At 42.4% G+C, this 15,359-nt stretch overlaps 1 protein-coding gene across 1 annotated transcript in view; it reads left to right on the top strand.

The window, feature by feature from the left end:
• The window catches only part of PPM1H (protein phosphatase, Mg2+/Mn2+ dependent 1H), a 131,151-nt gene that overhangs the window by 98,325 nt on the left and 17,467 nt on the right, over positions 1 to 15,359 (top strand). Inside the window, exons 7-8 of the mRNA XM_064701849.1 lie at positions 11,668 to 11,731; positions 13,357 to 13,464. Coding sequence (XP_064557919.1) covers positions 11,668 to 11,731; positions 13,357 to 13,464 — 172 coding nt within the window. The remainder of the gene's footprint in view (positions 1 to 11,667; positions 11,732 to 13,356; positions 13,465 to 15,359) is intronic.

Here is a 15,359-nt window from a genome sequence, read left to right as displayed (position 1 = left end):
GGAATGGTTGAAGTTGCAGCACTGGCAGGTGACACTGCAGCTCTTTTCCTATTAAACAAGAATGACCATGAGGTACTGCAAAGAATTAAGTGATTAATGCAAATGGGCATCATAGTGATCAAATTCAGTATTGAAAAATACAAAGTAAAGCATGAAGAGGGAAAAAAACCTATTTATGCACACTAGAGGTTCCAAATTGAAAATTCAAAAAACTCAGTGGAAGTTTTGCTTACCACAGTATTTTTTTCCAGCCCAAATCACCAGCAGAATGTTGAGATTCATACAGCAATAGACAGTTTAAAAGTTAAGTGAAGAGGTAATTCTGTATATTTCTACCTCACTTGAGAATGTATGCATAATGCTTTACCTTATCCAAAATGGTCATTATATAGTTTATACTGTTTGGCTTTAGAAAAAGGAACAGAAATTCTAAATGTAGAACAATGAGTGAGGTAGAAGAGCTTTGGTAAGTCAGACTGGCAGATTTGATCCAATGTGTTGCTTTTCAATACTGATTTGTGAACTCTTTTAGCTCTAGCATATAGCAGGGAGGAGAAAAAAGTTATTTTCCATTTGATTTTTCTAAATTTCCTGAAATCTAGGACACACGTTGATCTAGTTAGAGATTCTAATATGGTCAATGCAAAAATTGTCACCAGTTCAGTACAAATATGCTTAGCTGTAAGCAGTTATTCTGGAATAAATGCTTGAACTGCGACTTGAAAATTCAAGGCTGAATTCACCACAGTATTGTCCCTGAAAAAGGTGGCCTGTGCCAAGCAGAAGCATGTGGAGACTGTGGTGAGGCTACCTCTCCCTGCTGTTTCCTTTGACTTCTGGATGGAAGTGAAAAATGGGGCCTACATTTTTGTCCTAATAAAAGAATTGGAATCTTTCAGCTGCTCCATATTGCACAACTAGTGCATCAATTACCTCTTTGTTTAGTTGCCTCGGGACAATAAAATGATGAAGAAATTGCTCTATTGCCATACATTTGTATAAAACAGAGCCCTTCTAAATAAGGATCCATTTCTTTTTGCAAGGTTTCACCCAAGGTGTTTGTTATCCATTGGGTTGTGTGCAGTGAACCCCTAGGCAGAGGAGAAGCAATCTGTTTCTATTTATGTAAAAGTCTGGGTCAATTTTAGTCGCTGTGATTGTGGACAAGACATTAGATTTCCAGTTTGGTGGGCCCTCAGAGGTGATGGTTTGAGGTGGCAGAGGTGTCTTAGTGGCTGTTTTCCACTTCAACGATTTTGCTTCTATTTTCTTCCCTTTCTTATTCCTGGATTCAACTGATGCATCAGGACACAGTGGCCGAGGACATGTCTGTTTTGCATTTGTTTCTAAGGACACTATCTATCATGGAGAATAAATTAGCATATATATTCCTTTTCTAGAAAATGTCAGATGGTGCTTTGGCCAGCCAGAGCTTGATGCACTAAAATGCTGCTGAACTTTTATCACATACAATGCAGATGATCAATTGTGTGAATTGTTTTTTGGTCACTAACCTCATTGTGTGTTGACATTTGCACATGCATGTAGAGAGGTGCAGGTGATATGAGGAAGAAAAAGCAACTCTTACACTTAATTACTTAATCCTTTAGTGAGAGAATGTAGAACACTCTCTGCTTTGATGTTTCCTCGGGAAACTAAATTGTTTTAGTTTACAATTCAGTATAATTTTTGTGTTTTCTATTAGAAGCTGTATGACTTTTTTTTCCTCATTTTTATCCTCCTCCTTTGCTCCAGAGCTTTTCAGATTCTCAACAATGGCTTGGCTTGCCCAGCTTGTTTGGATTACAAAAGATTATTGTCTTTGGGTCTGTTATAATGTATTTGGCCCTTTATTTTTTCTTTCCTTCTTTTTATTTTTTTTTCTTTTTCATGTGAAGTTTCCACACTGGCTTTGTCTCCACAGCCCACAGTGGTAGCACAGCTGCCAAGTTTCCCCACAGCATTAGGACAACCACTGATCCAGCAATGTGTGCCGCATCACTAGCCCAGGCTGCCTGCAACTGCTTTGAGACCAGCCTTTCCCTTCCCGCTCCAGCTCGCCTACCCCTGCTCCTTTCTTTGCAGTGGCAATTGCAATGAGAAATCATGCTGTATTAAATGTATGTAAAATAAATCCCACACTGCTGGGAGCTGACCATGAGCTGCCCTCCCTGCACCCTTGACCTATGTGTGTTGTGGTTGAACAACGATTGCAAAACGTGCAGTGTAGCTGGCAAGGCATCTTAAGAGCAGTGTGTCCTGCTGAACAAGCTTTCAAGCTGTCTTGAGCCATATTTGCTGGCAGATATCTGTGTTACTGACAGTCTTTCACAGCTGGGTCTCTGGACTGGAATTTCCAAGCCCATGCCTTGCAGAGGTTAGACTTGTATTGGAGAGAGGTGTCCTGGTGGCTTTCACAAGTCCTGGCAATAGAAGCATCAGGAAAGACTCAGAGGCCATGTAAGAAGAGACTGGTCAGTGCTAAAAAGTGGGGTGAGTAACCTGAAGTGGAAATGGAGGGAGGAGGGAAACAGCAGGCCTGGTGACAGCTGCTCCTTTAAAGGACTGCACAGAATTAGTGCTCTCTGTCTCTGGCTTTTATTTAAAGCTAAGACACAGTTGGTCAAATTTCCTTCATGTGTACATCCAGTGTGAACAGTTTGGAGGTATTTTGCTTTGACTGTATCCTCTTAGAACCTTCAGAAACTTGGATTTCTGACTGGCTGTGTGCTTCACTGTGGCTCCTTCCAGAGTTCCCCTCCCAGCCTTCTGTGGGGCTGGAGGAGCCATACAGCACTGTGCTTAACCAAAGGCATCCAGAAGGCACTACCAGTTGGCATCAACTTCAGTGGTTGCAAAATTAATTTTTTGCTCCTCCTTGGAACAGAAACAGTGGCTTTACTGCTGCTTGTATTGAAGTGCAGTTCTTTAAAGGCTTGTATCCAGACCACAGCTTCAGCTATTTGACTTGATTTTAGGATGGCAAAAGAGACCTAGATAACAGGTACGGTTTTTGACCTACTTGTTGGTTGCTTCCTTTGCCCTCCAGGAGAGGCAGAGCTGAGCAGCACAGCTGAGCTGCACCCCATCAGAAATGGTTTGAGGCAGTGTAGTGCCCACCACACACCGTGGGCTGAAGCCAAGGTGGCAGCGAGCCGGGGAATTGGGCACAGTCTCTGAGCGTGCTGTCTTTGCTGCAGCAGGGGAGCCCTTGCCAGCTCCGTGTCCGTGTGTCTGGTGAGGGAGTGCGGTGGCACATGGGGTCAGCCCAGAGGGTCAGACCGTGCTGGGGAATCGCCTGCCCGCATGATTTATTCCAAAGCAGGGAGGCTGGTGCCCTGAGGCAAGCACTAAGCAAAACCTATTTTATTCTAGAGTCAATATTGTCCACTGCCTGGAAAGCTGCCAGCCTGCTCTGCACTCGCCCTTTTCTTTCCAACAGGGAATGTCTTTCAGCCTCTAAGCATCTGATTAAAAAAGCAACTTCACTTTTCAAGCCGTTTTATTTTGTTTGGGATGGATGCCTTTCGCTTTCATTGTGCAGCCCGCCTTGCCGTCTGCGGTTCAGACTCCAGCTCACAAAAACCAGGCTCTCATTAATCACTTATTGGGGATCCAGAATACCCGGTGAGAGCCAATGTACATGTTTTGCTTGGTAATGTGTGAGCTGATTTGAACAAATATTGCCAATGTGGCCGCTATCTTACTCTTTATTTCTGGGCTCAATGTCCTTTGACAGCACATTCAGGTAGCCTGCCCAAGGAGTGCCTGAGCAGATTGAGAAATGCCACAAAAATGCTTTATAGAGCTGGCACCTGTGCTGTACCCTCCTTTAATATAAATTGATTTATTGAATCAAGCACAGAAGCCCTGCTACAGAAACCTCAGGCTATAGTCTCTAGAGAACCACCTAATAAAACAGCCCCAACTGACACTCCTCATTAGCTTTTCCACCGATCCCAAGGCAGCATTTAAAGTGACAGTGTCCCTCTTTTTGGCCTGAATTTATCTGCTGGCTAATGCCTGTGGGTCTAATTAGCTTAGCATTATTAGTCTTATTCAGATAAGCTGCATTTCCTAACAGCTTGATTCCAACTTGTAAGAAGTAATTGGAAGTCTGCAAACCCTGTGCTCTAACCTGCTTCATTGCGCCTTTTAGCCAAAATCATGTAATTTACAAAAAGTCATCCTTTCCCCTGTTTTTTTTTAATTGAGCTTTTTTGTCTAGTGAAACATTCTACATTTCTTCTGCTGAAAACCTGGCTGTATTGTTGTGTTTGAGACCTCAGCTGTATCCTTTGTACAATCGCCAGGGAGAGATCAAATTTTAATTTCATAATTACTTCATGAGAGAGCAACCTTTTCCCCAGTCATGCCTGGTATTAATTTCCTTCCAGCAACTTACATTTTCATAATTTAATGATTATGGGGCACCTTTGCAGCACTGGGCCATTCTGGAGGGGAGAGAGAGGATATAATTTTTGCAGCAGAAAGCATTGTCGGCAGTCACCTGCCCAGCTTTCTGTGTGTGTGCTTTTGTCTCTCGCTGCAAGGCGGCGGGGAGCGGGAGGGGACGTGCCTCCTTGGTGCACACAGCTAGAGCAGCTTGCTGGGCTGTGCCTGGGTGTCTGGGGCATAGCTCTGCCATGATGAATGGCTGTTTGCAATGTGCATGTTATGCATCTTTTCAGGATCTGCAGCCCTCACTGCAGGAGCAGCAGGAGGTGAGTGCTGACCTGCTGTGTACAGCACGTCTCCTGACGGTGATGAATGGCTCTTTCCCCCAAGTGTGCACATGCCACAGCAGCTGAGCCAGAGTCTTTGGGGCGGGAGGAAGCAGAAACAGGAAAGTAATACTGCTGCAACAAGAGAGAAAGCTTAAGTCTGGAGTAAAGCTCTGTGTAAATGGCCTCTCTGGGGCCAAATGTGAGTGATAAGAATGAGGTTGGTCTGAGTCATGTTCTGCAAGAGCATCTCCTTCGGTGCATCTAAGACCTGTCCCTGCATGGCTGTGCATCTCCACTTGGGCTTTGCCTTGGTGTGGAATTGGGTGCTGCATATGCAAGGGCAAACAAAAGAATCCCAGTCTGTTTTGTCAGAAGGAAAGTAAATGGAATGACATAATCTTCAATCTGAAAATCCAAGCAAAAATATTCCTTCTTCTTGATAAGGTGAAGTCTGTTTCCACACTCGTGCTTTCTCTGGCTTCCCCATCTGCACAAATTTGACATAACCTCAGCTGGGTCCATAGAAGCTCTCTTTCTTTCCCTCATTACCAAAGATTGATTTATGGCTCTGCTTCTGGCTGAGAGGAAGCCCCTTGCTGCTTGGAGGAGTTTCCAACACTGCTGTGGAATGGTGAGGTCTCTGCTTGCTGTGTCTCACTGCCTCCTCCATCCTGCACTGCAGAGATCTTTCCCAGAAGAATTTATTTTGCGATTCTTCCTCAACCTCAATCTCCTTTGCATCCAGAGAATCCCAGCTAACAAGTATGGAGCAGGCACTTGAGTTTAACATGCAGCCATTCTCCCATCTGCCTCACAACAAGCTTTTAACAAATACAGCAAAATACCAATTTACAAATAGTTTTTCTGTCCATCACAGTGCACTGCAGTGCACTCAGCCCACAGAGTGTTAACAGAGTGTTAACACTCAGACCACTTCCCTTACCCCTCCATCTCCAGAATAAATTGCTGACAAACCTTCCTGTTTGTCTTTTAAGAGTAGAAGAAATTAAATAAATTTTAATAAGTGCTCAAGGCAGCAGGTTCACTGAGGGCAGAAAAGAAAGGCTTGGCCTGCTGAGGCTATTGCAGAAGATGAACCTGTTTGATGTGCAGCTGCACTATCTGAACAGAGGTTTCGTCACTCAGTAGTGAAAGCTCAACAGGTCACAAGTAGTGAATGAAAGTGATTGCAATATTCTTTCTCTGTCCCTTCCAGCTTCTCCTTTTAAATACCTTCATTACATTTTCTTCCTGATTTATCTTTTTTTGGGCAAGGACCTCTCTAAACACTTGAGATGCTTGACAGTCCTGTCCCTGACTTTTCTTCTAACATTTTCTTTAATGCTCCAATAGAGGTGAATGGACTAAAAAGTCGGCCACACTCCAGGAAGTGCCTGAAAATTTTCTGATGCATGTCTTTAAACTGGGCTGAGCAAAATGGATAGTTTGCTTTGCTTAGGAATTATTTCCACAGGAATATGTGGTGCTGGTGCTCTCTGAAGTGCAGACTTTGTCTTAGGACTGTACACAGCAGTGAAGGCTCCCTCGAGGTCCAAGGCTCATGTATTAGTCTGATTAGATCAAGCCAGAGATCATAGATGTATACAAGTCATGCTGGGAGACTTTATTTTTTTTAATTTGTAGATTGGTAGACAGAACTGGGATTTGCAAAATGAAGCATTATACACTTTCAGATTCATAAGAAGGTGTTTCTGAATTTTCTGTGAATAATGAGTGTTTTAAAACTTGTATGTTTTCCTCTTCATTTGAAAGAAGGCCTGTGAGAGTATCTTGGTTAAGGTAGATCTTTCCCTAAAAACTTTTATACCCATGTGTATGTGCATCAGTCTTTCATTTGGCTTTGCCATCATCTTTTCTCTTAACAAACATTGCTATAGTTTGTGTGCCTTAATTATCTTTGTTTATTGTAATTTCGTTTCATTAAACTGTGTGTCAGACAAGCAATAGGGGAAAAATACTGAGACACTGAACATAAGAGCTAACCTGTCTAGAGGGTACTTAGTATCAGACAGTGCTGTCTGGACGTTGAGATCCTGACTCTGCAGAAGCACAAGTGTAAGGACATTTTTTAAGATTATGGCTGACTTGAGACATAAATGGTACAATTTTCAGTGGCTCTGTGCCTAACCTGTACTACACATCTTCTTGATAGTAAGCATGCACTTACACTGGTTAGATGCTGAACTACACTGCTGTAGTTCAACAGACAGTACAAATGAACAGTTCCTTTTGGACTGGTGGTTTAAGCTCTGTTGCCCAAAGGGTGAACTCCATTCCACTGATTACTTGTGTGGGAGGGGAAAAGAAAGAGTTTCTATCAAGTTTTGTGTTGCTTAAAGATTAAAACATGATTTTGTGTTGGTATGAATAAAGAAAGTTGAGCTTGAGAAGGAGGTTGTTTGGATAGCTGGAGTAGTTTGGTTGTGAGTTGGGCTATTTTGGGTGAGGGGGAGGGTTGAGGCAGATGGATGGCCCTAGGTTTGGTGGTTTTTAGAGTGGTAGCAAATCAGTGCTAGAAATGCACAAATCTACAAACCTATTTCAGAGATGCCTTTAGCCTCGTACTCAGTGTGAACTAGGACTTTACGAAGCAGTAATACTTTCTCTTGGTTGCTTTCCACAAATAGGTGTATTCTATGCTTCAAGCTAAAACCCTTTGATGATGATTTTCTTTGCTCTTCCTTAGGTTTAATTCTCAGTTTACTATTAGGTGTCATAAGCAGAGATGTGAAACACAAACTTTCTAAAGCCAAGTTCCATGAAAAAGCAGAGCACAGAGTCTGGATTCCCCTGTTGTGCACAGAACTGAACCTGCCAGGTCAGGGTGGGTTGTGTTTTCAACACCATCTGTTGTGCCTGGGGATGCCAATGCTTCAATATTTTTGTGACCAGTAACCTTACACAGTTTGCCACGAAGGAAAATGGAATGTGGATTTTGGTTTTAGTCATCAACTTCTACTCTTAGGTGAATCTGTATGTGCTTTCAGAAGGCCACTTTTAAGAACAACTTATATGGCAGGAGAACTCATAACACGTGTAAGACATTATTTAGGATTTTGGCTCTGAAATTTGCATATGGGAGATGACTGGTTTTTCAAGTTCTAACCCAGAAATAGGCGGGTAACTTTGATAATCTTTTATTTCTAGAGTGTAAAAGCACTAGTCACCCCAGCACTCTTAAGAAACTTCTGTAGATTGTGTTGTGCACTTAGTAGCTCCTGGTTATTTTTTCACCGTGCATTTAGAGCAGATTCCAGTTAGCATATGAGTAACATCATGTCAGTCCTTGTTCTTTTGTTCTGACATCTCTTTTGGCTCCTGGTGCGATTTGGCCCGGTTTTCCAAAATGTTGATCCTGAGTCCAAATGTAACTTTGTGGGTGGTACATATGTCAAGGTCTAGTTCAGTATTTTTGGACAGCAGTAGCATTTCATAATTCTTTTGAAATGAAAAGAAGAAACAAAGTTAACTGAAAAAAATGCAGCTAGATCTAGCTGGGCACGAGCTTGCCTTTTCTACTCCCCACTGCTCCTCCTGTTTTTCCATTTGGAAAAATAGAGGCTTACGTGGCAGAAGCACTTAACAGGCTTTAGGCTCATTCAGAGCTGGAAGCAATAGCATTGCCTTGTCTTTATAACCTTTCTTGTCATGCCCTGGTGACCACCAAAACCTCCTGGGATGTGGACAAGGAAGACAGAGAGAAGGAGAGGGGAGGGTTGCAACACTGTGTTGTTGAAGCAGTGTGCTGGGCTGAATTACACAGAGGGCTGAATAAGGCCGTGCTGGCACTAAAAGAGCCAAACCACCCCCTCAGGTTCTCTGTGTATCTGTGTTTGATATACCTACTGCTATATTATATCTTCATATACAGTAAACAACAATATAAATGCAACTTTATTACATAAAATCAAGATAAATAGTCCAGAAGGTTGTAGCCTATGTGAAATAAGCCCACATATAAAATGCAGGAGGTTTCACAGGGCAGAAATGAAAATTAACTTCATATCTTCTTTCTGTCTCTCCAGTGCAGTTGCTGAGTTGTTAGCTGAAAAGCTGTGCTTCATGCTTCTCTTGCAGCAAACCACACATTAGTATATTATTAATTCTGTTTCTCTGGCAATGCAGGACATAGGTACTTTTCTAGAGTGGCCCAGGTTGCTTTTCAGTGTGTCTGTGCTACCTCCACTGCTGTGGTTGCAGTTCTGAGCATTGTTTTTTACGTGATGGCAATTTTTCAGGCAATAGCAACATCAACAGAAAAAACACATTTGAGATGAGTTTGACACTCAAGTTCTAAGCCCGAGAGGTGACAGGCTGTGAGTAACCACAAAATAAATCACTGTAGCTCTCTGGGCCTCCCTCACTTAGCTGCACAGCTTCAGGAGGTCACAGGCTAGCCAGCTGCTCTCCCTAATCTGCTGATGGAACAAGTTAGCTGCAGCCCCTGGAACACAGCCTCCCCCAGTGTCCTTACACTGAGGTGTCACAGTTGAAGGCCTGAGGGACAGTGGTTTTTTAATGATTCCCTGAAAGAAGCTGCACTCAGCAGTGGGGAGCATTCTTTGGAAGGACACTGGCCTAAATGACACTTTTTTTCCTTTCTTCCTAAAGCACAGTCAGTGTGAGGTGTTGTGCAGGAGAATATAAGGAGGAAGAGGAGAGAGGGGAAGAAGCTTGGTCCCTGCTTTTGTCAGCTTACAGGGCAGTGTAAAGGGGGCTTTGGTCTTAAATAGTTGTGATTACCTTGCAGATAATGCAGTCTGTGTGTAAAGAATGGGCTTGTTTTTTTCTTTTTAAGAGGGGGCTGCAAGTAGTAAAGCCACATCACCTTAGTTTTGCCTGCTGTTTTAACAAATATGTACAACAATGTGAACATCCAGTGGGAATGGTTGTCTTCTCAGGCTTGTGGCTTGATTAGTCATTTGACTGATGCCCACAATGGGCTCAGCTGATACCCATTTTCTTGGTGGCAGAGCACAGCTGGCTCTATGCAAGGCATAGTTCAGACTCCTCAATGATGTTTTCCCAGGTCTTCCAGTACTACAGGTCCAGTTGGAAGCTTTGAAACATGCTCATGACTAGTCAGAAATTGTAAATTTTTTGTTCTACATTCAAACCAGGATATCCACCTTAGTGAGTGGGGCAGAGATATTTGTTGGGAATAAAGGAAAGAACAAGAGCAAAATTCATTACCAACTCCTCTTTCCCAACTGAAGACTGTTCCAGGTTTTAAACATCAGGGAAGTATTATCATGTTGGCTACTTATAGTAATTTGTGCCTCTTTGTTTGGTTTAAGAGCTAATTTATTTGCCCTCCCCAGTGCAGAATTCCATTTGAATGCCTTCACTGTATTGTGTCTTAAAGAGATGGCCAAATATTATGGTTGTATTTTCTAAGATATTCTTGACTACATGAAGGACCCACCACTGTATTTTGGAAACCTCACCTAGTTTCATTTTGGGATTTTATATATAGTAATATTTTTTAGTATGTGAGAGGAGCCCTCCACTACTGTTTCTTCTATGAATTTTGATGGCCTTTCTCTTTCTTCTTGGTCCTTCCTCACCTCCAGAACTCTAATATGATCCCTTTCTGTGATTACTGGGAAATTTAATGGTGGGGCTTAAATGTCTCTGCAATTCTCAGGAAGTTTGAGTCTTGCCTGGGTGATGCAGCATGTACAGCACTGTTTATTGATCCCAGGCCTGTCCCATGTTTTGGTGAAGCGGGGGCAGTTTAATTACAATATAGGATTTCACCCTTAATTTTTAATTTCCTGCTGGTTTATGTGACAGCCTTAACGTTGCATAAACGTGATCCCATGTGACTCCCTGGAGCTCAGGCAGCCAACCTGGAGTGCTGCAGCAGGGGCTGGCAGGGGATCTGCCCAGCACCTTCCCTCCCCCTCTGGTTTGTGTAACCGGGGTGCTTTTGGTGTCACCCTGAGGGCTTTGGGCTTGGATGGGCCAGGAGGGAAGCACAACATGCAGGGAAGGGCTGAGGAGGGATGACACTGTGGTAGGAAGGGAAGCATGCCCCTGTGGGGCAACGCACCTTAGCCAAAAAGCTGCAGCACCTGAGCTCAAGCATGTATCATGCAAACCACAGGACTCTACAGCTCATGAGAATGACTGTCGTCTTCTGTTGGTTTTTCTTTTTATTTCTCACTGGCAAAATTGCTAACCTTCTCGCCTCATCAGTGTCAGCAGTTGGATATGTAAAAGGTAGAGTACACAGGCATGCGGTGAACAGAATCAGAGCATGAGCATTTACTTCTCTTGTCTCTTGTCCGTGGGAAAGCTGCTGTGAAATGTGAAACCTCTGACAACCTTGACTGTTGCAGTCAAGGTCAAATGAGCACTAAATATCCTAAGACTTCAACACGTGAAGCTTGTCTTGGTTTCTGTGGTCCTGGAGGGTGAGAACAGGATCAGACAGCTGTTTCACACCCATGGGTACATGTCCTGTTATTGCTCACGTTTCACATTAACAGTGCCAATCTAGGCATTGATTGGTTAGTTTCTTGGGTTTGGAGTTGGTTTTGTTTGGGTTTTTTATTTGGTTGGATTGGGGTTCTTTATGACACTGTGTTATGGTATAGCTGGTACAATATCTGACAATATCTTACCTGATTAGGATGTTATTCCAGTTCATCTTTCTTTGCAATCAATAGGAGCAGCCTGGCATGTTAGATATATTTTTATCTTCGCTTTTTCTTTTAGTGAAATGGATAACTATTTACAGAAAACCTTCCTGCAGAAAAAGAAATTTACATCTTGGTTCAAAGACAGAGTCCCTAGGAAAAATAATGATCTTTTTTTTCTCCCCCCATTTTTGAAATCACAGCTGCTTCTTTCAGGGCACTGGGTCACTAATTGACTACAAGCTTCATAAATGTTGTTTGTCCTCCCCCCACAGGGCATACAAAACCATTGAGGAAGATGACTTGAAGTTTCCCCTTATATATGGAGAAGGCAAGAAGGTGGGCATGTTTGCTTTCCTCGCACCAAAGGAAGAAGGAATTCTGTGCTATTTGCCATTCAGTTTAGCCCATGGCTGTCCAGTGTTTTCCACTCAGTATCTCTTTATTTTATCGTTTTGACAGCTTGGAAGAATATCTTGGTTCTGTCATAAATCAGTCTCATGTCTGGGGGGTAGTGGGGAGAGCTCAACATAGTAATAACCGTTTTACAGCAGTCATTTGTTGTTTCGTTTGCTTTTGTTTTTCTTTCATTGTAAATAGACTACAATGAGAGTGTCGTAAGTAATTGACTTTAAATGTTCCTGTTTCATTGTAAAATATAGCTAGAACAAAGCAGGGAGATATTTAATAGTGCTCTGAGATGCAAAACTCTAATTTAGGAAGAGAGGGGATCAGGGCAGGATTTGTAAAGTATAACACCTTGACACTAGCTGAAAAAGATAAGGTTATGTGAACTCACTGTTGAATTTTTCTGACGTGTGAAGGCTGAAAGTTGAAAGGGAGAAACGCTGTTCTGTTTGTTATGCTTTGTTTTCAGCTCTGTGATTAAGAACAGTGAGATCGTTAGTGTTGGTCCCAGCAAGCTTAGCTGGATGCAGCAGTAGGATCAATATAAAGATGCAGTGGTGTCAGTTTGCTGATATTAGTATGCTTGCTGTGTTTCTTAGTAGTGCTCCTCTGCTGCATTGGGTTCTTATCTCAATGCAAAAATAGATGCTTTTCAAAATTAGTCCATGTTTTGAAGGTTCAGACCTGCAGCTTATCTCTGAATTTTGTTAGGTTTATAATTATTTGCAAGATGTTTCATGCACATCTTTTTAATTTACTTTCTTATGGCTCTGTGGAGCCAGGAGTCACTGAGGCAAAATGATTCTGAGTCAGTTGCTCACCATTAGTGATGCTGAGCTCCCTTGATCAGAAGCTACTGTGGCTGAGCCTGAGTTTGGGGGAAGTAATCTGCAGAGCTCAGAGAGCAGGGTTCCCTGGGAGGCTGAATGGCTGGTCAGTCTTTGGAGCAGATTTAATGAAGGAGAGCCCAGAACCTCTTGGGACACCACTCATGTCACAGAGGAAGGTGCTGGGGGAAGGATGTGGCAGATGTGAGGGAACTGCAGACCTGCTGTAGAGTGGCTCTCCCAAGAAGAGAGAGCACTGTGGTCAGTGCTACTGTCACATGTGTCTTCAGCAATTTAAGGTGCCTTTGGCACTTTTCCCTGGTAAAGGGGATATACAACAATATGTCAATAGGAAAATACCACAGATTCATTATGTGAGTAGTTGAGCTCCTTGTCCTCTTTGTAAAACCTATACTAACAGTACAATTTGCTGAAGGAATGCTCTCACAGACTGGTGTGGACAGTGAGGTGACTGGGTAAGGTTTCTGTAGACCCAGTACCTTAGAGATGGTGAGTGGGATGTGGATGAAAACAAGCTTAATAAGGAGGAAAATGGAGATGGCTTGAGTGTGAAAAGTTTGACGTTGTTTTGCTGTGTGAAATCTAGAGTTTCTGGGAAAGGGAATTCAGCCCTAACTGTAGCAGTTACAGAGTAGGAATATTATCTCATTCTTTATTGACACAGTCCATGTAACAAGATTTTATCCCACTGCTTTTCTTTATTTCCAGGCTCGGGTTATGGCAACAATTGGAGTGACTCGAGGACTGGGAGACCATGACCTGAAAGTGCACGATTCCAATATATACATCAAACCTTTTCTGTCCTCATCTCCTGAGGTAAAACAGCCAAGGTTCAACTATCTGATTTGTGAGAGGGAAATAAATTTAGGTAGTGTATTTGTTGTTTTGAAATCATCTCTTCTGACTGTAATCCAGTCCAGGTAACATGGTGCCCTTTCTGAAGGTGCGGCATGATAGTAACCTCCACATAGTAGGAACTAAGTTGATAGTAGATTCTAAGTTCCCCAGCTGTGTGCTGATTGCTCCACATCCCTGTGCTATGGTTATTCCAAAGCCTTGCCATTCAGTGTGACAGACGTCCATCTCTCCCTCCACCTTCATGTGCTGCAGGTCCCATAAAGGCCTAGATCATGCTGCCTGCACAGAAGATGTAAATCCCTGTACTGCAGAAGGGATGTCTTCCGCAGCAGTGTAGTATCCTGCTTTACACAGAGGATACCAGATCAACTCTCAAGCAGGAAAATTCCAAGAGTCATAGGAAGAGTACTTCATGCTTCCATCTGTATGCCCCTTAACCTTCAGTTCTTTTGATAGTTTTGTACTAATACCAAATAATGACGCTGTGCATTCCCAAATGATGGTGTTATGAGGGGACTATGTGGTATTTGGGTTAGGGGTAGTTTTAAATGCCTCCTTCATTTTGAATGGCCTCATCACAAGCAATTCCACCCACTTTTTGACCACTGGAGACCTTGCAGTGAAGGATATCAAGCCTTCCAAAGGGATTTAAATGTATTTGTTAACAAGGAACATGCAAGCCTTGCTTTTTTTTTCTCCCATTGTAACTGCATTCCTCCTGTTCCTACATCAAGGAACAGATGTCACATATTTTTCATAAAATATTAAGCAAGGGCAAACTATCTGATGACAGCACAAAAAGAGGCAGCTTTGCTTCCATGGCCCAAATGCTGAAAACTGTCCATTGTCAACTGGATTGCCAAAGTTTCAACCATACCCAGTATTTGACCTTGAATTTGTTGCTTGTTATAGCAGTATGAGAGAATGAAATCACACAAATAACATCATACTGCTAGGAAGGAACCAAATTATTAAATAAACCTTGCTTATAACATCTCCAAGGCAAATTTGTCATGAATGTTTCAGGCTGCTCAAAGAATCACCAACAAAAGTATCAACAAAAGCAGGTTCAATATTAAAATGAAAGCACGACAAAGTTTGTTGGCAGGGTTCACCCTACTACTTACTAGATTGTTAGAACACACAGAGAAAAAATTGGACTGAAATCTAAAACCAATCAAGTTGAAACTAAAGTTAGCCAAAAATTATCTATGTGGGAGCTGGGGACAAAAAACTTACTGGTAAGGAAGAAGGATGAGGGAAAGATTAAGGATAAAAAGGAATAAGGGAGACCCTCCTTTTGAGTCACAAGGTTCAGAGTAGACCCCCTTGCCAAATTTTTCCCCAGACTTGACCACTGGTTTAGGCCTAAAGGTTTTAACAAACCTTAATCAATAGCTGAATTTAAACAATTTAACAGAAGATTCTACAGAATTTACTGTAAGCACAACAGTAACTTACTTATAGGCTTAACTTACAAATCTAACATATTTAAGAATTTAGCAGAGCAACATTCCTAGTACCTTTGTTGTGTTATATTTACTCTCATAGGTACACAGACCTAAAAAAAAGTATGTACACCCCCTGCTGTGGTCCAGGAGAGCTCAAAGGCTCTCACTTGGACCCACTGTTTATAGGGTCGCACAAAAGTTGGTTTTAGCCATAATAATTTTCCATTCTGGCTGCAATTTGGGTGATAACTTTCTCTGAAAGTTTGATAACTTTGTTAGGATGTTGTTCCATTTGGGTTGTTATCCAGGTAAGAATAAGTTTCCAAGGCTGTTTGAAAAATGCCAGGAACTTGTTAGACAGCACAAGTTCCTGGGAGCAGACAGTGTTTCTGATAAGCTTGA

The sequence above is a fragment of the Zonotrichia leucophrys genome, chromosome 1A, assembly GCF_028769735.1.
Source record: "Zonotrichia leucophrys gambelii isolate GWCS_2022_RI chromosome 1A, RI_Zleu_2.0, whole genome shotgun sequence".
In the NCBI taxonomy this organism is placed as follows: Eukaryota; Metazoa; Chordata; class Aves; order Passeriformes; family Passerellidae; genus Zonotrichia; species Zonotrichia leucophrys.
The sequence above is the reverse complement of the archived record's forward strand: the minus strand, read 5'-3'. Positions and strand labels throughout refer to the sequence as shown.